Raw genomic sequence first — 27413 nt, forward strand, 5'->3', positions numbered from 1 at the left:
CTTTAAAGGTTCTGTCTGGCACTTCATATAGAACCTTTTAGGGCTTCCCATCATGGGATCATTTTATGGATTTAATTATGATTAATTATTTTTGTTTTAATTCATTTTTAATTCTAATTAAATTTTATGAATTGAGCACAGAATAACCTGTTAAACATGAACGTATTATGCAATCATTTAATACATTTCTCCTTATATGAATCTTTTGGCCTAAAGGGTTCTTTGAACACCTAAAAATTCTTTAAAATTGAATCAAGAACCCCTGGGTTTTATTTAGAACCACATTGAACCTTTTTTTATAAAGCCAGTCTCAGACTACAGTAGTTTAGCCCGATTTATCCCCAATTTACCCTTCCCAACAATCTGAGAATTATATTGCCCAGTACCTTGGGCGGTTACGATGCTCGGATCAGATTATCAATGCGAGTCGCTTACAGATCAAACAATGTTTGATATTATCGGGTTGGCCCCGATTAGTCTGTGAGCACATCAGGGCCAACCCGATAATATCAAACATGTTTAATATTTAGGATTTTAAATCAGGATGATTATGACCGATTACTTCAGTACTTTGTACGTCAGTACTGTGCATGTCAGTACTTGCTGTAAAATTGTTCCCTTTGTGCATGATGCAACCAGATTTAAAAGACAAAGTTAAATGCTTAATTGAAATTTGGGCCGATTAACATTTTTTTCATAACAACGGTCAAAAACACATACAAATACAGGTGTTTAGGGAGCATCTAAAAAATATAGGCTTTAATCTTCTGATCTATGAATGGAAACAAAAACCGGTCCGGTGCACTCTGACCAATGAGAGGACAGTTTACTTTCATGTGACTTGTATTAACAAATTGTTACAAGCAACATTGTTACAATTTTAAAAAGCTGTTTTGGAACAAACCAAACGATCTACAAACGGTCTTAAAATGAGACTAAGTTCAGTTGAGTAAATAAAATAAAATATGCCACCAAGTTCCTACATTATGTGATAGTAAAGCATGTTTAGAGTTGTGTTTATTGTACATGGTACATCTTCAGCAAAACAAATGCTACAATTGCCAATTTGTTTCTATAGATACCGTATTCAGTGCTACAGAATATGATTGGACTTTCAGTGGAAATAGGATTTTTTTATGTTATTTTCACTGCATTTGCACATACATTTGTCCTCTCTTTCTAAGAGAACATTTCAACATTACCTACTGTGTTTTGTTAGATAACGTCCTTTGAAAAGGCTTCAGTCAAGACACATTAGGCCGATATTAAAGATGAAAGTCACAGACATGTTTTGTGTTTCAGGTTGGTACAGAGGATTCATCCTCAAGAACCCGAATGCCAAGGTAAGCAGCTGCCTCTTTGTCTTTTATCAGGTCTGTCAGTGTCGGGTGCTATTTTCAGTTGCTGAAATACCACAGCGAAACGCACGGATCAAAGCCAGTCTCTCTCTTTATTTCTGTCTTTTTGTTCCCTTGATTATTAGTAGGCTTATTCACTTTATTTTGATTTGTTTATCTCTTTCTTTTTAGGGCATTTTCCCATGCAACTACATCCATCTAAAGAATGCACACATCAAGAATAAAGGGTGAGTTGAAGGAAAGGATGGCAAACCCTCCAAATTGCAGAGAATTCAGCTTGGTTAATCTGCCGTTTCTGTGATATTAATAACATTTGCGTACTCGTAGATATCCAGCATCTCTGTATAAAGTGCAAACATGCACATTTACACATATGCTCGTTACTGCAATAAAGCCACCTGAACCGTTTGCAGTCTGCAAAAAAAGTAATTCCAATGATGTTTTTGTTGCACCACTAAACTGTCCGTTTTCACATGACATGATTTGTATTTTCCAATGAGAAAACGTTCAGTGTGACATTAGATTGACAGTATGTTAGCTTGATTACTGCAATGAGTGCAATCCTTTGTGTTAGCTTGTTAAATTCAGAGTGAATGGCAATCAAACCTATGAGAACTCATGCAATTCATACATATCTGGCAATGTTATTGTTTTGCCCACTTTTGTATTCTGCATCCATGCAATATAAGCAAAGTTTGGTTTTCTAGATTTTTTGACTTTTTAAAAAAATGTATTGGTGTACGGATATCTGAGACTGGGCTGCCTGAACATAATGCTAAATGAATGTAGCGACGGTGAACAGAAGGAAAACGCCAGCGCTCCACTATACATCTGCTTTTTCCTTTGATTAACGTATTGTATAACAAGCGCAGAACCAGATGAGGTGTATCTCATATCTGTTGTGCTGTGTGTCGCCCACATGTGACTCACAGGCAGTTTGAGACGGTGGTGCCGACTGAAGACTCTGTCATTACGGAGATGACGTCCACCCTGAGGGACTGGGGCGCCATGTGGAAGCAGCTCTTTGTGGTAAATACTGTTTGGGCAAACACAGCAGTCCGCCCACAGCCACACACTGCCTACGTGAACTCTGGGTACACAGATGCTGATGGGCGGAATACATTATATGTATTTTAGCTGCTGATGCGGGGGAAACTGTATTTGAATTATTTCTACACCAGGTCATTATATATCAGTGTTACAGCAATATAGCCCATTATTAAAGCTTCAACTTCAACATTTCAGTGGCTCTTTCCTTTTGTTTACCCTAATAGAAAAACGAAGGAGATCTGTTTCACAGACTGTGGCACGTGATGAATGAAATTTTGGACCTCAGGCGGCAGGTTTTGGTGGGTCACCTGACCCACGATCGCATGAGGGATGTCAAACAGCACATCACGGCCCGTCTGGACTGGGGCAATGAGTGAGTACAGCATCACCTGTGTGATGTAATAAAGCGACAGGTTGAATCTCAAAACACCCATCATGAACATGCTCAAGTCATATTTCACACAAATGTGAAAAAAAGAATTATATTTTATTCTTCATGAAGAAAATAATTACTTTAAATTTATTACTTTACTGTACTTCCCCCCAAAATTTTATTGTACATAATTTAAAAAAAGGTAATATATTTTAATGAATACTTATAAATCAATATTAATTTCCCTACTGTTCAAAAGTTTGGGGTCTGTAAAAGTGTTGAGTATTTTGTTTAAAGTTTATTATACTCACCAAGGCTGCATACAATAAAAATAATAAAATACTGTAAAAAATACAGTAAAACAGCAATATTTAACATTTTTGTTACAATTTAAAATAAGAGTTTTCTACTGTATTATATTTTAAGATGTAGTTTATATATAATGTATTCCTATGACCAACGCTCAATATCATTTATTATAAGCATGTGTTGCAGGTTTGTCGTCTGCCTTTTAAATGTTCAAGCTCTTTAAAGCAGGATGGATTCTGATTGGCTGTCAATGTTTTTATTGTTCATCAGTTGGAAAAAGTCCTTCTGAAAGTGATTCCAATGATATTGTTTCTCTGTGGCATTATCGTTATATTTGTGATCTGGACTCTGCTATGCTTTTATATTTAGAAAGATTTTTAGAACTATATCTTTGACCCTGTTTACACTTGGAATTAAGATGCATTTTGGTTGATTGGATCTCAAGTGGATGACACTAAACGGGTTTAAAAGGGGACTAAAACGTTTTGAGCTTGTCCGCTCTCTATCACTTCCAGAGGTAGTCGAAAACGGATTCGACCGGATTGCTTTCATAGTGTAAACATTCATGTAGTCGAATGCGTTCGAACAGACCGTCTACTCTCCGCCTACTGACCTTATGTGTAAACATTATGGGAAGTGTGCTGGCCAGACTGGATTTAAACTTTGTCGGCTGAAGACCCAAGTTTGGTTTGAAGAGCTTACCCAAGCACAATGTTCTCTCGCCATTCCTGGTTTCGAACACTCACTGCGTTTGTCGTGGTCTCGCTGCTTTCAGAGCAGAAATAAAAGCTGTGGCTGAAAGCTCTCCGTATGTTTTTCCGTCGTCTCCTTGCACGCTCATATGTAAATTGCGTGAGCTTATTTTGTCCGTTGATCGAAAGATCTGAAAATGCCCATACATTTACCCGCCCATAGAACCTCCCCTCGAAGAAATCAGGACATAAGTGGTTGAAAGTGGACAAAGGAGTAAACAGGAATGTGTCCAATCGACCAAAATGCATCTTAATACCAGCTGTAAACAGGGCCTTTATCGTTATTGTTATAGTTATCGTCCTTGCTGTGAACGGGCTTGGTAATGGTAATGGTAATGCTGTACGGTTTCCGTCCTTTCACAGGCAGCTGGGTTTGGACCTGGTACCCAGGAGAGAGTTCAGCATGGTGGACCCGGATGAAATCAGCGTCACTGAGCTCTATCGACTGGTACGTCTGTCTTGCTGTGTTATCATACGACCACGTTCCTGACTCAAGAGTTTATCGCCTCAGAAAGTTTCCCGATTTAGCCACTTAATCCCGTTCCATTAAACGTAAGAGGCACGAGATGAAAGCCTCACGCTCTAGCATCAGCTCGAGTAACAGGCCCTATGGGGAAAATGACAGTAATTCTGAGACACACTGACAAGATACGCCGCAGAAAATTACAGTCGTCATGGATGTGGAAGTCTGGTTGCCAGCTGGAGGGGTTGTTGACAGCGGGGAGTCTCTGCTGTGATATAATTGAGCTATGCGAAGCACATTGGAGCATTACTTAGGCTAAATGTGACCTGAAATGTCCCCATACTGTGTAATGTAATGTAATAACCCTCCGCCACTGCCAGACTCCATTACCGCACCCTGTATGTGGTTTATGTGGCGGGCACACACACTTTTGCCATCAGCTGCGTGTGAGATGAAACACAAGGTGTATGTTTGCAACATGCAAATTGCTGACGACCCCAACTTTTTTTATTTGAACACGAATCTCAAAAGTTGTAACAGCTTTATTAAAAGATCTTTAAGGTTTTATTTAAAATTAGAACGGGTGTTTATGATGAATGACTATCGAAGCTAAAATGGGTTGGTTGGTTTGGGGGGTTGGGGGTAAATGAGTTCTTGGCAACAGTTATTGATTTATTTGGGTTATTTTGTGCTATGATGGTCTAGTTTAGCTGTGATTGAATAGCAGGCTCAACAGGATGGCGTTCTGTGTGTGTTTAGACGGAGCTCATTACCTTTGACACATACCCAATGTGCTGTGATGAATAGTGTGGGAGTGAATCAGGTCACCCAGTCTCACCACACACACTTTAATTAGTCCTGAGGATTTAGACATTACCACAAATGTGTGTGTGTGAAAGAAACTGGGAGATTGGAAGTGGGAAAACTTAGCCAGGAACAATGAATACACAATAAATTGGACAATCATAGTTGCTTTCACTTTTTAATGCAATGTTCATGATAATTATTACCCCACACACGCTTGATCAGAACACAGGTGGTCTTTGTTTGGAGTCCTTGATGTGAAAGTAAGCGGTTTAAGAAGTCTAGAACCTTCCGTAATGTAATCTGACCTGACCTGCCAAACGGGAAATAAAGTCTTTATTGAAATTCCAGTGCTTTATCTTTTTAGCCTATTCATTCCCCATTAAAAGCTTTGGTTAATGTAATTTCTTGTAAAGGAGAAATTGCTGCTCTCTTTGGTCGTCTTTCTTCATTTATTAAAGTTGGCATGAAAGGGAAGTTGCGATAGTCTTTTCTTCCCTATTGTGACGTATATCCGAGGGGAAATGGCTTCTCGAATTAAAAAAAATGCAGGGCTTTTGTCCATCGGGAACTGATTGGATGGTTGTGTTTTGCTATTGGTCGATCTCATGTGACTGACAGGTTGCCCCGCCCTCGCGTCAGTATACATGTCAGCAGAGACGAGAGGCTGCGAGAGTGAGGGGGAAGTTATTCAGATTAAACATTATGAGGGCACATGAATTAAAAATAATGTGCACTGATAAATCATTTATAATAAATACTGCAGTATTCCATAAAAATTTAATATTTTCCAATTTTATGGTGACTTAAATGTACTTAAATGCTTCTGTTTTAAATCACACATCACCTTACAATCAGTCGAAACCCAATTTGTGGATGCAATTGAGGTATTTAACATTTTCACATACCATGTATTGTAAAAATACAACTATTTCACGTGTTAGCATCTCGCTAAATACGTTACCTTATATATATATAGGAATGATTACTTTTATTTTTTACTACTAATGTAGCTACAGCTGTAAAAAAAACACAAAAAAAACATTGTACTTATTTGAGTAAGTAGGCTACAATGTAACTACGTCACCTTAAAGGATTAGTTCACTTTAAAAAAAACGTTTGCTGATAATTTACTCACCCCCATGTCATCCAAGATGTCCATGTCTTTCTTTCTTCAGATGAATGTTTTTGATGAAAACATTCCAAGATTTTTCTCCATATAATGCACTTTGCTGGGCACCAAACGGTTCAAGGTCTAAATGACCGTTTCAGTGCAGCTTCAAAGGGCTTTAAACGATACCTGACGATGAATAAGGGTCTTATCTAGCGAAACGATCTGTCATTTCAAAAATTAATAAAAAAGTTAAAGTTTTATAGGCACAAATGCTCGCCTTGCGAACTCTCCTGTTCGAACTCGTTCCTCAAAATGAACGAATCTTTTTTTGAGTCAATGACTCTAAAAAAGATTCATTCATTTTGATGAACGAGTCAATGACTCGAAAAAAGATTCGTTCATTTTGAGGAACGAGTTCGAACAGGAGAGTTCGCAAGGCGAGCATTTGTGCCTATAAAACTTTAACTTTTTTATTTATTTTTGAAATGACAGATCGTTTCTCTAGATAAGACCCTTATTCATCGTCTGGTATCGTTTAAAGCCCTTTGAAGCTGAACTGAAACGGTCATTTAGACCTTGAACCGTTTGGATACCATTGAAGTCCATTATATGGAGAAAAATCCTGGAATGTTTTCATCAAAAACATTAATTTCTTTTCGACTGAAGAAAGAAAGACATGGACATCTTGGATGACATGGGGGTGAGTAAATTATCAGCAAAAGTTTTTTAAAAAGTGAACTACTACTTTAAAATAAAGTAAAATAAATTCTGTTTTCAACATGGTTTGTGAGACATTAATTGTAAATGACTGCTTATTTACTTGAATAATTGCTTTTAAAACTTCCAATGCTAATTAAGTAAGCAATACTTAAAGGTTACATCATTAGTATTATAAGTTTTTAAATTAAAGTGTGTTCATTAGTGTCTATCTATGTCGTCCTCATGCATACACACAGCATCACAGAGAGAGCATACGCACTGTCCCGTTGGCCTTTTTATATTTCACATCACACCTGTTCACACCTCGGTGTCCTCACACTGAGTGCGGTTCAACGACTACTCAATCCCAAGTGAGAAGTGTGTTTGTTACACAACAAAGGTGTGAATGTGCACTTAAAAGGAGCATGTGTGCAGTGATGTGCGTGCACGTGTATTTGTGTGTGTGCGCGCGCATTTGACATTGCTCTCTGTGGTGTCATTGCAAAGAAAGGAGCATAATAACTGAAGCAAATTAGATTTGGCCGGCTGTAAAGGAGCCGTGCTTTGAACATGGAGCTACTGGAATTCAATGGAATATTCAATGCATTTATGCTTACGTTATGCACAGCTTTCCCTGCTTTTCTGGGTATTAAAAAGACATAATGCAAAGTTAGAGCTTTATTTGGTGTTTACATGCATTGCGAATGCTTTTTTTCTCTTGCTCTATTAAAAAATGGTTGCATCACATGTAATAATCTCTATGTGTTGGAATGGATAGATGGAGCATCGGCACCGGAAGAAAGAAACTCCGAGTCCTGTCAGCACACATCACATGTTTGTCCATTTGAAGAGTCTGATGAGCTCGAACCTGGGTGAAGAACTGGAGGTCTTCTTCTTTATCTATGATAGTCGAGAGAACAAACCGCTCAGGTGAGCATCTAACTATTCCTTTATACGGTTGTGTGATTTGTCAGCTCATACACTACCGTTAAAACGTTTGGGGTTTGTAAGATTGTTTAATGCTTTCTAATATGCTGATTTGCTTCTCAAGAAACATTTCTTATTATTACTAATGTTGAAAACAGTTGTGCTGCTTAATATTTTCCGTGGAAACCATGATATTTTTCCTTCAAGATTCTTTGATAAATAGATTTAATAGTTATTTATTTGAAGCAGTTTTTGGAGCGTTGTTGTAAAGAAAAGTCTTCCTTTTGTGGAGAAATGTCCAATTTGTGTCCTGAACCAGGATGTGCTCTTCAATCATAACCTCATTACGCGTGCTTCCACCCTGTGTTTGTCCCGGCCACTGCCAGACAGATGAAAAACAAATAAACAGTTTTCATCAGGGAAACACACCTGCAGTTGAGGCTGTGAGAGCCTTCAGATGGTGTGTGTGTGTGTGTGTGTGTGTGTGTGTGTGTATGTGTACCTGTTTATATCATCTAATGGATAATTACAGTCTCTAACCGTCTCGACAGCTGCTCTGTGGCGCTTGCTCACATACATTGTCTCCATGTTTGTTTCCCTCTATTCATTGATTGGAGTTTTTCCATCAGTCTATAGTCATGAAGGAGAATATTAATGTGGCCCTGATCCATCAACGATTTCCCTACCTGCTTAGATGGCTGATTTCCAGTTAATTATTTGTCTTTTTTTGTTTCCATATGGAAGGGTGGCACTCACTTTTTTTCAGACTAGCCTGCTGCCTGCAGCTTCAAATCTGTTCAATGTCCAGCGATGACAGGTCCTGTGGATTTAATCAAACTGCAGTGAATAGGGGATCACTGGGGCTCTATCCCAATTTGAATATTTGACACTGTAATGTAATGTGCTGTTGATGGAGAAAGTACACACTTCTGAGTATTTAATAAAACTATATGAATATATTTGGAGATATACTATGTTTTTGCATACTTATATTTTCTTTACATGTGTATTAATACTTTTTGGTTAATATATTTAACCTAATAGGGTTTTATTAACCTAAAACCTTTTTTTTTTTTTTTTTTTTTTTTACATCCTTTGGCATTTTTCTTTAATTAAAATTATCACTGTCAAATGTCAAAAATCACAAACTGTTTAATTTTTGAAATTCTATTTTTGGTGTACTATGATTGTGGATGCATAATCCTTGCAAACTAACTATATGGGTTCATTACACATGTAAATGTATGCTTTTATTTAAATAATAATAATAATAATACAGTATATGCATAAAGCATAATGATAATAATTTATTATGCCAGGTTGTATATTTACATGGTCAATGTGGAATTTTTAATTTTTTTTAATTTTTAATTTCTTTTTCATTTATACATTTTTCATGCAGCTTAACTTGTACTGATCCCACAGCATTTCTTTGAGTCGAGTGATTCAGTATCAGTCCTGGTGTTAGGCAGCTCATGTTACCAGTTATGCCCATTTTGTCTAGTGGTGCACGGACAGCGAGCACTGTTACAAAAAGACGAGGTTGCTGTTTGTGTTCAGTTATCTTTAGACAGTTTGAAGCTTTTGTGTGTGTGTGTAGCATGTGGGAGAGAAAGAGTCTATCTGTGTTTCTCCTCTTTTCTGCCACAGGATGTGTACAAAGTGCTGATTGACAGCCTTCTGGGTAACGGCTCCCCCTTCGTTCCCATGGGACCGTTTTGTGGCGTGGTTAATTTATCCAGCCAGACATACAGGGATCACGTTTCCATCCGTGTCGATTTATCCAGCCGTGTCCGGAGGGAGGCGTGGGGGTCCCATTTGAACTTGTCGTGTTAAAATCCCTGGCATCAAGGGAGGAAATATCAAATTCTCTGTGATGTGCCAGGCGAGAGTGGAAGAAAGCCGCCCGTCTGTGTGTCATTTAAATGCTGGTGTGATGTCTGTCTGCAGATAGGAATATCCCAGTGTCCACAGACGCCGCTTCAGAAAGCGATCGCAGCCCTGCAGCTGTGTGTCAAAGGCCAAAACAGCCTTTGTGCTCCTGCCTCTGGTGATGGGACGCTGGGATAGCAAAAGTGCTGAGTTAATTAACATGGTGTTTGTGTGAAGGGCCGGTTTTATACAAGTGTGTGTGTGTATGAATGCGTGTATTTTCCGGAGCGGATTGTATGCGTAAGTTTTGTTCGATCTCTATTGCCAGCTATTGTTCCTGTTGGGATACATTATAGGGCCGCGGCGCTCTTCTTTTTATCATGAAGCTGTGAAAGTCATGTAACTGGATTATGAGGTCGGTCGGTTACGGACACGTGTCTGTCCCATTATTGCCTTGTATTGACAGCTGGCAGATTCCCTCATGGTTTAATTTGCTGGATACATATATTCAAAAACACAGCAGAACTGGAGTTACTTAAAATAAAGCATCTTGATCAAGTTAGGGTTATGGTGTCATGATCAACATGTTGATATGATCAGCATAGGGTTATGTTATGGTGGGGATGGTGTCACCTCGGGAACCACACCATTTTCTTTTTTTTTACAAAAAAGTACTGTGACACCGTGGTTGTATCAGATGTATATACCATGGTACATGTCCCGAACCCCCCCCCCCCCCCCCCCCCCCCCACAAAAAAAAAAAAATATATATATAGTATTAGCATGGTATCTGTCCAGTAAACTTTGTATTACCATTGTTATTATATTAAAAAGAAAATTGTGTGTGTGTGGTGTTGTTTTTTTTGGTTCATTTAAACATGTTTTGTTTTTGTATGTTTAAAATCCATGGTACTTTAAAAAAAACAAAAAAACATGCTATTACTGTGGTAATGCCGTCAATTTTATTTTATTTGTACATATCCAAGATCATGATAATGCCATTGTATATGCAAAGAACATAGTATTACCATGGTATTATTGTAGTGCATAGTTAAACATTTATATGGTACAAAAACATGGTATTGCATTGTAATGTCTTGAAATATTTATAATTAATAAATATATAATTTTTTTTGTTTTGTCTGGTTTCATTGACAGTTCAACATCTGTTATGATGAACTGTTTTATGTATGAGATATGCCTGGTAAATATTAGGCAAAGTGAATTTGTCTTTTTTAATTTTTGAATGGGTTCCAGAAATGTTACACACTGTATTGTCCTTAAAAATCGAATTCTTTGTGTTTTTTCTTTTAATCGAATTCTTTGTGTTTTTAAACTGCATTTGTATATAATGTACTCAGTGTTTAAACTGAAAGTATTTCTCTCGCTCTCTCTTTGTTTTGCAGTGAAAGGTTCTTTGTTAAACTAAATAAAAATGGTCTTCCCAAGTTTCCCGAGAAGACCGAGAGACAATGCACACTTTTTGTGGTGAGTGTTGAGATTAAATCACTCCCAGACTAATCATGCGGAGTAATCTGTGTTGATTAAATTCTGTTTGTTTTATTCAGGATCTGGGGAGCGGCGACCTGAGAAAAGACGTGTATATTGTTGTACACATCATTAGGATTGGTAAAAGCCGATATTGTCTCCACAGAATAATTACTGATGCCAAAGACCCTGCAGGCATGTGATGAGCGCTGATTGTTTCGTGTGTGTAGGGAGGATGGGTGCAGGAGAGAAGAAGAACACATGTAATGTGCAATACAGGCGTCCGTTCGGCTGTGCTGTGGTCAGCATCACTGATCTCCTCACTGCTGACTCCAAAGAAGACCACCTGCTGAAGGTCTATGCGTAAGTGACCCTACACACACACACCATATAACACGGAAAGACAGTGAAAACAGCCAAGTCTGACTTCCTGGATTCAGACCAACTTTTTTCCCTGATTGGTTGAGATTATCTCGAGTCGTCACCATCATTTTAATATGTTCTACCAATTCATTTCTACAATAATGAAAACCCTGTAGTTATAAGGGAATTTTACAATTGAAATTTTGATTTCCAGGCCTAAAAATAATAGAATTTGACAGGAAAATAGTCTAAGAGGATGGCATGAAACACCTAAATACCGTAAATTAATAAATAAAGCTGTACATACAGTAAATAGCCATGTACATTGCTGAAGAAGTCAGAATTTTGTTTTGTTTTGTGTTTTGTTTTGAATTGCATTACATTATATTATATTTTAATATGCAATGGGGTAACGTAGACCCAATAAGCTGATTTGTCTATTCCCCATTCAAATTTGAGGACATTTTCTGTGTTTTGTATGCTATAAAGTATAATGATTTTTATCTAAAGAATGGGTGCCTGAAATACAAATGCAATAGTGTGGCCTACTTTGCACTGGAGGGCAGACACAGACAGATGTGTTTGGCTCTAGATCTTTGATGGTTGACACTCACACATTATCAGCTGGCTCGTGGCCAGTCCTTTGGGCTGTTAATGTGATTGCTGTTCTTTACATCTGTGTGGCTGTGCGATTGAATCCAGTACGCTGATTGTCCTCTGTTGTTTTGTTTTTTGCAGTTGCAACACAGAGAGCGATTGGAGTCAAACTCACGACAACATCATTAAAAAAGTCAACTCCAGATACAACCTTTCAGGCTCCAACACAGGTAATGAAGCTGCCACAACCTTGAGATTGAGTCAAGTCATTTATTGAAAACAATCTGCATAAACGGATCAGAAATCACCATTGTTATGACATCACAACTACAACCACATTAACATAAGACTGCCCATGGTTACATATCAACACCTAATTTAATGTCCAGCGACTTGGTTGGGGACTCACGTACATACAAAATAGGTTAGCCAATTATAACAGAGGTCATTTACATAAGAGTCTTAAAGGTACAGTAACAAAATAGCCTTTAAATGTCAGAGAGAGGCTGGAAAATGGTCATGAAAACCCCAATGAAGACTGTTTTTGGCACATGAAACTTTGATAAACATAAATGGACTTTAGGGAAAATAAAACCTTCAAAAGTGTATTTTCCATTCAATTAAATAACCCCATTTTCAGCATAATGCTTGTGTACGCGGTTTGCCAGCATATCTGGCGGTGGTATAAAGATGCTTGGCTCTCCCAGAAACCTAATTTGCATGATGACTTCGAAGTTAATAATTTTAGATCTAAAGACGCATGAAAAGCCCCTCAGGGTGGCTTATCCAAAAATGGTAATACATTTCGTTTCGGCAGGAAAATAATAATGATTTGCACATAAAGAAGCACAAGTATCCAGATGGTTGATTTGTAGTTTTTTTTTTGCGATTTCGGCATTTTCTGTGAAGAGCTCGTAATTGCACGCTGCACCTCCACATCCGTTAGATGTTGAGTAATCACACTGCAAAGCCAGGGAATACATCAATTATTTCATTTATTCCACACGTTCTTCAGCACACCAGACAATGAACAATAATGCTCACAAAAGTACCATCTTGCTAAATTTTATCTGAATCAATGAAGATATGATTTCTTCTAATATATGAAATTATTCAATGAAGGTTTGTTAAATGCTTGCTCATGCACGGAGAGACAAGATCACATCCTTACTATGATACACACTCATCAGCCATGCTGGGATTTTTTTAAATAATTTTTTTTTATTAATCTCTAACACATCAGTTATGCTGAACAGGACAAAGAAACCGCTTTATCAGGACCTTTTTAAACAGAGTGATTATGATAATGGAATGAAACTATAATCGGACTATAATTAAGCCGCAATGTTACATTAGAGATCAGTAAATATATAGTGTCTAGTGCTTTTCAAACTCCTTTTTTATTATTTTATTGTATTATTTTGTTTTATTTTATTTAAAAATTTGCATTCGTTTTATGTTTAACCTTGACACCCATAAATTAATCTTGCTTATATTGTGAGTATGCATTCAGATGTAAATTATTTGCATGGAAAGTTTTATTAATCATAGTCTTCTAATCGCTGCAAAGTGTGTGCTGGCTATGTAACATTTCTATTTGGGTAGGTTTAGTTTGGCTCAATTCCCATGTACACGATCTGAATATGTCTGTGTGATTAATGGAGACTTTGTGCGAGCTCAGTAATTGAATAATTCTCCAACAGCACTTCTCTGACCCTGTGCCATCAAACAGCGATTATACAGCATAAAGCCATTGCCATTGAATATGTGCCAGACAGTTCATGATCAACCTCGGCACTTCTTCAGAACATCATTAAGAGCTGCAATAGCACAGAGCCTGATACGTGTTTGCTTAATCATTGTACTGTCATGTACCGATGGGCTATTAGGTTGTTTTCCATCCTAAGGCGTCTAGTTCTCCAAAGCTCAGCAAAACGCTAAACTGGGCAGAGGAGTCAGGTAATCTTTTGGAAAATTAGGAAAATAGGTTGAAGGTGGTTGGAAATGACTTGTGAGATGATGATACGATGATAGCGATATGTATCGATTTCTGTTTCATGTGGTTAGAAGTGTGACAGAAAGCAGATTCTGGACTGATAGTGTGTTTTTACAGTACATCACATAACTTTCACAATACAATTGTCACAAAAGCAGAACTTCTGTTCAAAAAAATACACAAAATTGACATTTACCATCACATCCTGTCAAACTGAGAGAGCAGAATGTGGGAGGATTATTATATCCAGAGCTTTCTAATGAATATTCATCATGTCCTCTTCAGTGAATACCTGTGAATATTCATTATGTGCAGGAGTGAAGTTTTCTCAGTGCCAGTCTGTTGGGTGAAGGTCCATTCATTAAGTGATTTGAGAAAGCTGTGAATTGTCATCTGTAATTATCTCATTCTATGCTCTCTTTGTTTAAGAATAAATATGAATATTTGATGTGTGTGTTCAATCCAGGTCTGGCGGTGGCGCTCCAGTTGCTGCACGGCGACATTGAACAGCTGCGGAGAGAATATATGGTCCTTTTCACCAGAGGAGTGTCCATAACCAAAAAACTGGGCTTCTCTGATGTCATCATGCCAGGTGAAAATAAAACAATAACTCATTTACTTACAGTCATTGTATTCTAGAAAGGCTGTGTTGCGACAAATCTCAAATATTTGCTACAAACGTTAGCCTGCCTGCTGATTTGCTCTTCTTGGCATGCGTAGTACTTTGACAAACGTGACTTTTCTTGTCAGACTGATAAAATCCAACACACCTTGACTCTCAGAAATTGCACAAAGCCAACCAATCAGATTATAGCTTGCAGGTTTGAGAAGCTCTTGCTGTGTTTTGTGCAGCATGCATCAGGCAGTCTGTATGTGTCTGAGACTATTTTCACTCTCCGTCTTTCCACAACTGACCCAGATGTTTTGGTTGTACAAGCAGCCTGTCTCCTGGATGAATGTGCCGTCACTGGCAGTAACTGTGCCTTATGGTTGCCGGATTTATTATTAGTCCTTTGCTGTAGGCTGATCTTCCCTCTTTTTTCAGCGTGCGCGCGCGTGTGTGTGTGTGTGTGTGGTTGTGCATATTCCAGGTCATTCTCATTCACCAGTTCTGTTTCTGATCTTCCAGGAAACTCACTGTGATTTTTTTATATATCTGATTGTTGCCACAGCAACTGTCATATGGACATTAGTTGGCATGACTACTGGTTTGAATTTGTGTCTTGAAGTAGGACTGCATACACTTAATTGCATTACACGCACACACACGCAAACACACACACACGCACAGGAACCCAGACTTCCTCCGCTTGGTGGTTTAGGTGGCGGAAGCTCTTGTCCCCTTTATTTGCAAAAGCTGCAATGCTTTAAAATGTGTCCCACAGTTCACAGTGCATTTTCAAACCATGCTGCCGGGGGCAAATCATGCACCTTTTCTATAGTTGAGGTCCACAAAATAATCCAACAGAGTCTCAGGAAATGTACTTGTTCTTGTTTCCTCTACATGGGCGAATAAGAACTGGTACATCATGAAATGTGGTTGTGACCTACTGTTGGCCGTAACATTTGCCTTTCTACAAATGTGAAAATGTGCGTGCACATGTGGGTGTTGAGGCACAGACGGTCGATGACAAATGACAAGGTGCAAATATGTAGTTGCATTTCCTGTGTGATAGAGAATATGTGCTTTTGGTAATCATTCATTAGCAGTGTTATCCACGAGTCGCAGGATGCACCTGCTGAGGACGTTTGGGAGGGATGAACTTCATATGAGTGTAGTTGTGCTCCTGTGTCATAATAAGATGACACTTTCCATGTTTTATCATTAGTCTGTGGTGCTTTTCCACAAACACCCAGGCCTAGTTTCACAGACAGGGCTTAGATTAAGCCAGGATTTGGACATTTCAGTAGCTTTTAGAAAAAAAAAACATTACTGGTGTGCATCAGACAAAACAAAGCACTGACATATTTTAAGATGGATATGTCAGTGCAAGTTGCTTTCAGTTAAAACATCTCAAACATGCATTTTAGTCTTGGACTATCTTAAGCCTTGTATGTGAAACCGGGGGAAAAGGTGTCATATTAAACCTGCACCAATTGTGCTACGACACGAATGATACCTCAAATCATGTTGCTTGTTGAGGAGAGAAGTGCTTTTGCATTTCTATTCAATTGATGTCAAAGAGAGCATTTCCATTTCAGGATCAATTCGAGTTCCAGAAACATGAGAAAAAGCTTATTGGTCTGTGGGTTTTTCTGCTGAGCAAACAACATTAAATCAATGTACATGGTAAAAAGTCATTCAATCTGTGTGAAGGCATCCATTGGGACACATTGTTTCATTTTAAAATTGAAAATCCATGCTGAAAATGCACTCTTGGCGCAAATCTTGATGTTGCAGTTGCAGGTTTGAACCCAGTTAAAGTGAAACTGAGAGTCACTGATCGAAGCCTTTAACCCAGAGTTACTCTAGAAAAACTGTCTTAACTTTTTATAAAAAATGATATAAGCCATCGCTGTCGGGCGAAATCCTTGTGTGTCCAAAACTGCAACTTTTTTCCAAAATCAAGCTCAAACGGAGTTACAAAGTTTTTGGACAGAGAATTTCGAAAATGCGTGTTTTGTACGTCATTAGATATATATAGTGTTTCTTGAGTAAAGAAAATGCTGTACTTGTTGAAAGAACCAGTTCTTTATTTACCCTTGCATTACAAACAAGCAGAGACAGTCCAAACTGTGTGCGGCACTTCATTCACAATAGAGGCGGGTGGAGTTATGAGGTTTAACTGACAGTTTGAGGATCCAATGGAGATACGAGGTTTAGTCACATGGTTTTTTTTGTAATACTTTTCATTGGTTAGTAATGTTCATATCCCAAGTACAGATGTAAAGACTGACCAATAGTAATGATTTACGGGGAAAAAAAGCTGAAATATGGAGACACAAGGTTTCTGTAGATTACTGAGAATCTTCTGAATTTTTTTTGGATGGATTTCTGGTGTTCCAGTTTTTTTTGCGTTCATGGCAACATAAAACTGTTCTTTCTTTTCTTTTCCTAAAGGTGATATGCGAAATGATCTATACATCACACTGGAGAAGGGCGAGTTTGAGAAGGGAGGGAAGAGCGTGGCGAGAAACGTGGAAGTCACCGCCTACGCGCTGGACGTCGATGGACAGATTCTCAAGGTTTTTAGACTGATAAATGTTCCTTGTTCTACTTGATTACATATAAATAGACATGATATTGGATACCAGGTAATATAAAGTGAAAAGCTGATCAAAGTCTGACATAGATTGTTTTCACACACACAGCCATCGAGGTGGAGAGGTGAGAGGTCTGTGGTTTTCCGTATCTTCACTCACTCCGTGTCTGTTGTCTCTCTCTCTCTCTCTCTCTCTCTCTCTCTCTCTCTCTCTCTCTCTCTCTCTCTCTCTCTCTCTCTCTCTCTCTCTCTCTCTCTCTCTCTCTCTCTGCAGGGGTTTGTGGCCGTGGGTTCGGGTGAGCCGGGCGGAGACGAGTATCACACTTTCGTGCTTTACCACAACAACAGCCCGCGATGGGCAGAGCTAATCAAGCTTCCCATCCCCGTCGACATGTTCCGCGGCTCTCACGTCCGCTTCGAGTTCCGCCACTGCTCCAGTAAGTCCGACACTGCTGAAAAAAGACATTGTTCTTTTTGTTCCTCAGTTTATGATGCTTTTAATATTCACATAATACATAAGACTGAGACAAGATGGTATTTCCCACGCTTAGTAGATGCAGAGCTTGAGGGAGGAAGTTAAATTAGCTGAATTTCAAATGAATAATGAAAGTGCAGGAGAATAACACTGAACTGTGTGAGTCAGATCACTAATGGGCCCTTAAAATGGGCAAGTATAATCACCAAGGGGTATTTTTGATAAATATGGGACATTTTTGATGCAAATATATCCAAGTTAAGAATAGAGATATGTGCTTGAGTCAGTCCTTTATTCATCAGATGTATTGACTTCCTGCACACCAATACACCTCAAATCATCTGCAAGAAATCTATTGATCTTCCCTGCTGATAGACCAGTATGTCTTTCCATTCTGGTCCAGACTGGTTTATGCTGGTTTTGGTGTAGGGTTTAGAATCAAGAGTTGGTTCTTATTCAGAATATACTAGAGCCGAGCTATTGAGCGAGTGAGCGAGTGGGCGAGTGAGTGAGTGAGTGAGTGAGTGAGTGAGTGAGTGAGTGAGTGAGTGAGTGAGTGAGTGAGTGAGTGAGTGAGTGAGTGAGTGAGTGAGTGAGTGAGTGAGTGAGCGAATGAGTGAGCGAATGAGTGAGCGAATGAGTGAGCGAATGAGTGAGCGAATGAGTGGGTGGGCGGGCGAGCGAGCAAGTGAGCGAGTGAGTGAGTGAGTGAGTGAGTGAGTGAGTGAGCGAGCGAGCGAGCGGGCGAGTGATTGAATGAGTGGGTGAGCGGGCGAGCGAGTGAGTGAGTAAGTGAGTGAGTGAGCGAGCGAGCGAGCGAGCGAGTGAGCGAGTGAGTGAGTGAGTGAGTGAGTGAGTGAGTGAGTGAGTGAGTGAGTGAGTGAGCGAGCGGGCGAGTGATTGAATGAGTGGGTGAGCGGGCGAGTGAGCGAGTGAGCGAGTGAGCGAGTGAGTGAGTGAGTGAGTGAGTGAGTGAGTGAGTGTGTGTGTGTGTGTGTCCTTACAGTGTAAGGCTCGTCACTTTCCAGTGTCAATTGCGCTTGTTCCTATTGCCTGTCCTCAATTTGGCGACCCGAGTGAGCATCAAGTATGTTTTAAAAGAATAAGTTGACATGTAATGTACAGTGTTTGTGTTCTCCAGCGAAAGACAAGGGGGAGAAGAAGCTCTTCGGATTCTCATTCGTTCCTCTAATGCAGGAAGACGGGCGGACTCTGCCCGACGGCACCCACGAGCTCATTGTTCATAAGGTACAGCTGTCAAAATGTCTCGTTGACTTTTCTGCAACAAATGCAATTTCAAGTGCCACAGTATGTCAGATGACAAATTGTCCTGGCTGACATGCATTTCATTCTGCATGTTCCTTTGAGCCTAATAAAGCCTTGAATTTAAAAGGTGCTTCCTTATTAAAAAGTGTAAGAGTTAAATAACAGTGTCGGAGAACACTTCCCTGAGGCACACCCAATTTAAGAGCATGCTTCGGGCACAGCTCTGGTAATTGCAGACTGTTGAAGTGTTTCTGCATTTAACAGGCTTAAAAAGAGGTCACAAACACACATGCACACGCAAAGTGCAGCTGTTATTTGTGTCATGTTGTACTGTCACCGCTCACACTCCATTAGTGGTTGTTATAAACATTAATTCATTCAAGAAGCCTCTGAATGGATAAAAGACATGTATTATAACGATAATACAGTAATGATAATGTTGTGACAATTCTGAAAAGCTCCTTTTTGCAGCTTAGTAATGTCTATTTTGTCTTTTATTTAAAAATAGCAATTCAAATCCCATTTTCTATATGCCCTATTTAAATCTAACCATGTAGAACACATGCAATAACTTTTATTAGTATATGAAATAATATTTGAGAGGCTTAGTCCATATTTACGGGCCCAGACACTAAGAGCTACTCGTGGCCTATTTACACATGCTAAAATAGGGCGGTTTGTTTCAGTGTTTACACAAAAGTCTCAATGCAACACACTAGAGATCACTGCTGTGCAGTTTCACTGGTCATGTACAGCATGCAGTCTTTGTGCATTTGCTCACTGTTCTGCTGACCACTTGCGTGTAGCACTTTGAGTAAGATAAATGATAAAAAAAGAAATAAGTCAGCTGTTTGCATTTCCGCTGGAGGCAAAAGAACTGCTGACTGAATGTGGAGCGATTGCATGATGCTAATTAAAGAAATGGTTCACCCAAAAATAAAACTAATGTCGTAATTTAAAAAAAAAAATTCCCATATGACTTTATGCCTTCTGTGGAACACAAAAGAAGATGCTTTGCAAAATGTTCAAGCTGCCTTTTCAAGTAGTATCTTTTTTCATGCATGTTTTACAGTGTGAGGAGAACGCTAACCTGCAAGACTGTGCTCGCTACCTCAAACTGCCCTTCTCGAAATCAAATCTGCCTGGCAACAACCAAACTGTGAAAGGCACTAAGGAATCCCTGTGGATCACTTCATTCCTTTGTTCTACCAAACTCACTCAGAATGGTAATGTGTGTGTGTGTGTGTGTGTGTGTGTGTGTGTGTGTGTGTGTGTGTGTGTGTGTGTGTGTGTGTGTGTGTCTGTGTCGCCATACGGGATACTTTGTTATTCCCTATTTGGAAGTTTTCTTGGCATAATAGCTGATATACAGCTGATATGTAGCAACGACCAACCTGATGCATCACAGAACATGGGAATATTTGGGCAGTTGCAAGCAGGGTTTGGCAAAGTCTGTTTCCTGACAAAATAAAAAAGGCATGTCATAACAATAATAATTTTACCTGCAGGTGACATGCTGGACTTACTGAAGTGGAGAGCCCATCCGGAGAGAATCAGTGACAGCCTTTCTAAACTCAAAGAGATCGATGGCTCAGAAATAGTTAAGGTCAGCTGCACTTCAGAGTTGGTTAATGAACATGTCAATCATAGTAACCTTTGCCCTAATTGGTGCACTTTACTAATACAGTCAACTATCTTTTATCAGTTTTTACAGGATACACTGGACACGCTTTTCGGCATTTTGGACGAGAGCTCACAGAAATATGCACTTAAGGTGTTTGATTCTCTGGTAGGTAAAGACCTTAATTTCTGGCACAATACAGGGCAATGAAATTACATTTTGCTTATTGTCCATATGCATTTTTGTATTTTAGGTGCACATTATAAACTTGCTCCAGGATAGCAAGTTCCAGCATTTTAAACCAGTCATGGACACCTACATTGAAGGCCACTTTGCAGGAGCCCTGTCATACAGGTACATTAAACACTCAGTGTTTCTCTCTGTCCAGGAATTTGAAGCATTAATCTGTCAGGATCAATGTTGGGGAAAGTTACATTTAAAAGTAATGTGTTACAATATTGTGTAACTCCCTAGAAAAAGTAACTACTTATGTTACTTAGCAGTGCATTCATTAAGTCAATATAACATACACCTTCATTTTCTTTTAAAAAGCACTTTTAGAGTATTATTACATTCTGTCTACTTAGAATATTTCCTGATCGCCTAAAGCTATGTATGCCATACAAAAGATCTCTTAACATTATGGGTTATATTACCTACTGTACAACTCTTTTTATTGAATGTAATGTGTTCGTTTATTTTGTACTTTTTATGGAGAAGAGAGAGAATTTTAATACAGTAGAATGTATTCAAAAAATGTCTAAGCAAATTAACTATTTCCCCACCACTGTTTTTTATAAGTTGCCAGCCACTGCCAGCATTTTTGATAATTTTCACAAACATTTCATGGCCCCCAGAATATTTTGTTGTATGGATATCTGAACATTCAATTCACTGTATCAAAAGAAAGAAAAATGTGTTTTATTCTAGCTTCATGCATGCTTTTTTATCAACACTTGAATGTGGGCAAGTAAAAAAAAAAGAAAAAAAGAAGCAACATTTTAAACAAAAAGCTGAGAAAAAAAAAATAAAAAAAAATCAAAGACTACAATGTGCATAAGCAATGCTTTTATCGCTTGTTTCCGCTCCTTCTGATCTGGATATTCAGTACGCTTTCAGAAGATGCGTAATAGCGCCCCCTACTATATAACAGTAAAAAATGGAAAGCCGGGAAAATTCCATCAATGGCGGCGAAAGAGTTAATTAAACAGAATTTAAAAGGTTATCTGATTACTCAATGCATGTTACTTGTAATGCACACTGGTCAGGATGGCCGAATAAGAGCCATTGATGTGAAATTGAAACATAGATTTATGTAAATACACTTAAAATGTGAAAATTTCACATATGTTTTTGTGAAATGCTTGTGAAGTGTGCTTGTGCTGTTTTTCTTTTAAACAAATGCCACTTGGTTTGATATTTTGTTATGTTATGTAAGATATTTGATAAATGTGGCTGAAGTGCCCAAATACTTTTTTAGGGTCATTGTATAGTGTGTTTTTGTCCACACACAGAAAACAGGACTTTTGTTCACAGCTCTCTTGAATCCTCAACCAGTACAGCGCTGATTCTTCACTCGATAAACACTCAATTTTACTGCATGTTCATTCATCTGGGTTAGAGATCAGCCAACATTACAGCCTACACAGTTGTCCAATATGCATATTCCGCGACCAATTAACTTCAAAACTGGACAGGATAAAACACAGCCATAAGATCACAAAATAAAATGAGACTACATTTAAAAAAATGTTTATGTGCAAAAAGTTCATTTTGTTATGTAGTTTAGCATCAAAGCTAATAGACATGGACCACAAAGCTGCAGTTTCATGGGGTCTTTAGATGCATCTCTTTATTTCTAGTTTTCCTGCTCACTGCTGCAAAGGTGTTGCGTCACGCTCTTTCGGTTAAAATTTCTTCCGTTCTGATTTTCAGTTCTCCTTTTGTTGTGATTTTTAGTCTCTGAAAAAGCATGTAACCGCATACTTGCAGAACAATAGAAGATCAGCACAGGATCTTTCTTCTCGCACCTAATTTGCTCCACTGCAGTGGACGTCACTTTCTTTCTACTTCTCACTGCAATGCTAGGAAATCGCAATGGAAATTACCAGGGATCCCGCTGTATGATTCTATTGCAGTACTTTTTTTTAAATGTGTTACAGTACATGAGCTATTGCGATACACTTTGATTTTATTTTCCTGCAGTATCACTTAAAATAGCATTTTATGTGTTCCTATACGTACTATTAATTATTTGAAATCCAAAATTAAGCCAAGTGCTTGTCTAGAATGCTAATGCTTTGAAAAAAAGACACAAAACACGATTGATGCTTGTCAGACCCATGGCTTAGTGGTTGCACTGAGCTGCGGTGCTCATACAGACAATGCCAGTTTGAATCCTGATTGCAACATTTGGGCATTGCACCCTACTTCTGCTTGCAATCATTTTCTGCCACCACTTTCTTTTTTTTATCCATAAAAATGGCAAAAAAAAAAACAGTTGTTATAGACCTAGTACAGTAGTTAATTTGCCAATAGCACAATAAATCCTATTCAGAAAAAGGTCAGATTGGTTTCCATTATGGATCTCTCCATAAATGCTTTCAATTATACCAAACAAACAGATTTATGTACTGTAGATGGTTAGTTTTACACAATTTTGTGTTTCTGCCAGGGATCTGATCAAGGTGTTGAAGTGGTACGTAGACCGCATTATTGAAGCGGACCGTCAGGAACACATCCAACAGGTGCTAAAGGTGAGAGCCCTTGCAAAATCCTTCTCTACTTCAGACTACACGTCTTTTCTCGCTCTCTGCTTTTCATAATGATATTTCGAGTCTGTCGTTACTGTCCTCCATCTCCTGATTTTGTGCAACCACAAATACAATTTATATTCATAATGTACTGAATATTCAATTTCTCAGGATTGGTTAGCTCCGGGTCATCGCTACGACTTCCACATCACATTAGTTCATACAGCCCATGCATTCTTAAATACACTGCTTTTATGTTGCGTTCTGTGCTCAGATCTGCTGTTCTTTTGGTTTCCTAGGCGACGGAGTATATTTTTAAGTATATTATCCAATCGCGCCGGCTGTTTGCCCTCGCCACAGGCGGACAGAGCGAGGAGGAGTTCCGCTGCTGTATGCATGAGCTTTTCATGTCCATCCGCTTCTTCCTCTCGCAGGAGAACAAGGGCTCGCGGCCCATCACACAGACACAGGTGAGAGAGAATGCGATCTGTTTATATCGAGAAACTATTTAAATTGTATAGTTGAGCCATGGTTCTTAACATGCTGTGGTGCTCATGTGGGTGACACAGGTTTGAGTTTAGCACGCAACATTCCTCATTCTTTTCTTCCACCGATACATAACAATAATGAAATAAAATAATTTTATAACCTTCCACCGATTCATAACAATAATGAAATAAAATAATTTTATAACCTTCCACCGATTCATAACAATAATGAAATAAAATAATTTTATAACCTTCCACCGATTCATAACAATAATGAAATAAAATAATTGTATAACCTTCCACCGATTCATAACAATAATGAAATAAAATAATTGTATAATTGAATAAAAAATAAAATATTTTTAATTATCTTTTTTTTTTATTTTTTATTTTTTTTATTACTTTTATTAAAAAAAAACTAAAAAAAAACATTATTTTTATTCTCTCTACTAAAATATACTGGCTGAATGTGGGTCTTGAGATATACTTGTCTAGATGGGTCCTAGAATGAAAAAGTCTGGGAACCCCTGGTTTAGCATAAAAAATCTGAGATCATTCTTAAACATTTTATCTTTTGGCCATTATTCTGGTCTCTAGAGCCGGTAATTTTAGTCTCACGTCTGAAGCATCTTCTTAAATCATGAGGTGCTTAGAAGGCCATTTTGCTGTATTAAGCATTTATTTGCTAGAGAAATGCCTTTAAACCCACATCCTTCCCTCGGGTCATCTTGACCTGAAAATAATTTTAACACAATTTTTAAATTTTTTTTAATTGGGTGTTCGTCTGAGTGGTGCAATACCTTAGGACTTTTGTCACACTTGAACTTGAAATAGAAAAAAAAAAAAAACATTGATATGGTCCCCATAGGAATGAATGGAATGTGAGGATTTGTTTTTTTATTTGTCAAAAAATATATACAAAATCTGGCATAATCCAGAACAAACACACACAAATGAAGGCATGAGACTATAGAACATGCCCAATGCAAAACACACTCACATGCGCACACACACACACACACACACACACACACACACACACACACACACACACACACACACACACACACACACACACACACACACACACACACACACCTAGGAATTCCCATTAAAAGTGTTTTTTTCTCTCTCAATTTTTTCAAATAAAAATCAGTCAGTCACTATGCAGACTGCACACAGATATGAAGTGGTTAGATATGAACACATTTTCAATGCAGAGCAAAAAAAAAAATGCATTTAAAAATAGAAAAATATATTATCAAAATGAAATGAGATAAGCTTTCTGAAAAAAAAAAGAAAAAAAAAAGAGTATAATTTTAGGGCGTCTTTTCGACCCGGGAGGGAAATATTTGCTACAAAGTGCGAGGGGAAGGAAGATTTTGACAGACATTTCACCCTTTAAAGTTGGATCATTCATATTTCATGGAGAATGTCGTACACAGGTGGTTTTGAATGCTCCCCCCTAAATTCAGGCAAAGCATTTGAAGTCTCCCGCAAATATTTCCGACTTCCCTGAGCTGAATGCGAGAGCGTGTTCTATTGCCCGTCACTCTGGCTTTTGTTCGAGCTTTAGTGTGAGTTTGTTTTGATGTTCAGACTGTGGACGGCAGCCCATGCACACCCTTTGAAAGAGAAAGACCAGTACGTCCAAAGAAAGGATTGCTTTGGGATTTAATGAGAGAAAGAAACATTTTAAATGAATATAGAGGATAAGGATGAAAAGAATGAAGTAAGATGGAAAAAAAGTGAGATAATGAAGGTGCAACAAGATTATAAGAATCTCTAGGGAAGACTCTAGATAATAGGGAAGTGGGAAAAACAGACAGAACTGGTCTTTTTTTCCACATCATCAGTGATGGGACATGTATTGCACGTTTTGGTTGCAAATCCAGCTTTCAAAATGTCAAATGTCAGCTTTCAAACTGGCCCACTTGGCAGCTTTTCCTGACCAAGACTAGTGCACTTACAACAGAAATATTATTATTTAGAAGATGTGTAAAGCAACCAGTCAATGTTTGTTTTGTTATTTGATATAACAGCGATGTGGAAAAAAAAGTGAACTTATACTGCAGTGTCAGTCGCAACCGTCTGCTATTTTGCCAAAGAATTTGATGGTAATGTGTGTGAGCAGAAGTTCTGCTGATTTAAAAGTATTAAGTGCTGATTATTTCAGTGTAAAATACAGTTCTGCTCATGCATGTCTAGTTTACTTGCTTGTAGCTACCTTAAATATTTCAGTATACTTTTACTAATTTAGAATAAAAGTATAGTTTGATATCATTAACCTTACAAAGTTTGACAAATCCGGTGATAAATCTTTCTCAGACTTGCTTGACCAAACCTGGCAAGGTTTCGTTTCTGACACGCACTGTAAGTGGAAGACCAATAACAACAGACTGGGCCATTTCAGAGCAGAGTAGCCCTTTTGGAAAGGAGGAGTTTAGATAGACTGAATCCTTTATCAAATAGTTTCAAATGTTTTTCTCTTTGAGAAAAGAGGTGAGTTTTCAGTGTGTATTGTGAGAAAATTAAAGTTTTTTTTTTTACCTTGGATGCATGTAAACCTATTGAAGGAGACCTCCAACACAAAATTAGAAACCTTTAAAATAGCATAATTGGGGCACTTTAACTAGGTGTGCAGTATGCATTAGAGATGGTGAGAGATCCATAGGCTAAATCTAAGACTAGTATCATTTAACACTCTGGATTGTCTCTAAATGAATAGTTAATACAACTCAATAGGGTATTATACTGCAGAATATGTCTATAGATATATATTCACCTCACACGATTCATGACCCTGTGTTGGACTGACTGCCGTTTGGAGGTTTTAATCTTCATGGAGAGCAGAACAAAGGCAGTGCTAGAATGCAGGCCAGAGCTGTTCTAATCCCCCATAATCCCCCCAGTCCCTCTATGAAGCTCCACACTGGCCCCTCACAGCAGGATTATGTGTTGAGGGTTGACCCTGTTCTCTTCAGTCTTCAGGCCATGTTCTTCTTGTTTTTGAGATTCCTTCATAGGCCGTGGGTTAGTGGTAAAAACGTTCACGAAGACAGACGTGTCGCAGTCAGTGTATGCAAGGCGGTTGAAACGGACGATATTTACGTTGTAATTTAATTTTTTTACATACTTGCCTTTTTTTATAGGTAACCATTTGTGTTGTAGTCGCATTATAGTTGCTGTCTAATTCTTGTACTTAAAATTATGTTTTGTATTTTATTTAAATATGCTTTTCACTGGTTTTCATCATTGTATTGCACATTATATTTGCATGTAGGTTTTTTGTACATTTTCACTGGTAGCTTTTGGTTGTGGCTTGTAGTTTGTAATATAGTGGCAGGTTAGTTGTTTATTTGCTATTTTTATTTTTGATATTTGCAACTTTTGATTTTTTTCCCATGTTACTGTTGCTGTTAGTTTTTACTTATTCACAAAC

At 38.3% G+C, this 27413-nt stretch overlaps 1 protein-coding gene across 3 annotated transcripts in view; it reads left to right on the forward strand.

The window, feature by feature from the left end:
• Window positions 1–27413, forward strand: part of dock4b (dedicator of cytokinesis 4b) — a 92298-nt gene that overhangs the window by 37378 nt on the left and 27507 nt on the right. For all 3 annotated transcript variants that reach the window (XM_056245261.1, XM_056245263.1, XM_056245262.1), the window contains exons 3-22: window positions 1303–1343; window positions 1530–1585; window positions 2291–2387; window positions 2633–2781; window positions 4206–4290; window positions 7701–7852; window positions 11128–11209; window positions 11290–11350; window positions 11440–11572; window positions 12311–12399; window positions 14632–14757; window positions 17227–17351; window positions 17643–17805; window positions 18985–19091; window positions 20182–20335; window positions 20618–20715; window positions 20815–20898; window positions 20984–21084; window positions 23405–23486; window positions 23783–23953. In XM_056245261.1, the coding sequence (XP_056101236.1) occupies window positions 1303–1343; window positions 1530–1585; window positions 2291–2387; window positions 2633–2781; window positions 4206–4290; window positions 7701–7852; window positions 11128–11209; window positions 11290–11350; window positions 11440–11572; window positions 12311–12399; window positions 14632–14757; window positions 17227–17351; window positions 17643–17805; window positions 18985–19091; window positions 20182–20335; window positions 20618–20715; window positions 20815–20898; window positions 20984–21084; window positions 23405–23486; window positions 23783–23953 (2156 nt within the window). The remainder of the gene's footprint in view (window positions 1–1302; window positions 1344–1529; window positions 1586–2290; window positions 2388–2632; window positions 2782–4205; window positions 4291–7700; window positions 7853–11127; window positions 11210–11289; window positions 11351–11439; window positions 11573–12310; window positions 12400–14631; window positions 14758–17226; window positions 17352–17642; window positions 17806–18984; window positions 19092–20181; window positions 20336–20617; window positions 20716–20814; window positions 20899–20983; window positions 21085–23404; window positions 23487–23782; window positions 23954–27413) is intronic.

This window comes from Rhinichthys klamathensis, unplaced genomic scaffold (genome assembly GCF_029890125.1).
Source record: "Rhinichthys klamathensis goyatoka isolate OS25496 unplaced genomic scaffold, OSU_Roscu_1.1 h1tg000029l_1, whole genome shotgun sequence".
Lineage (NCBI taxonomy): Eukaryota > Metazoa > Chordata > Actinopteri > Cypriniformes > Leuciscidae > Rhinichthys > Rhinichthys klamathensis.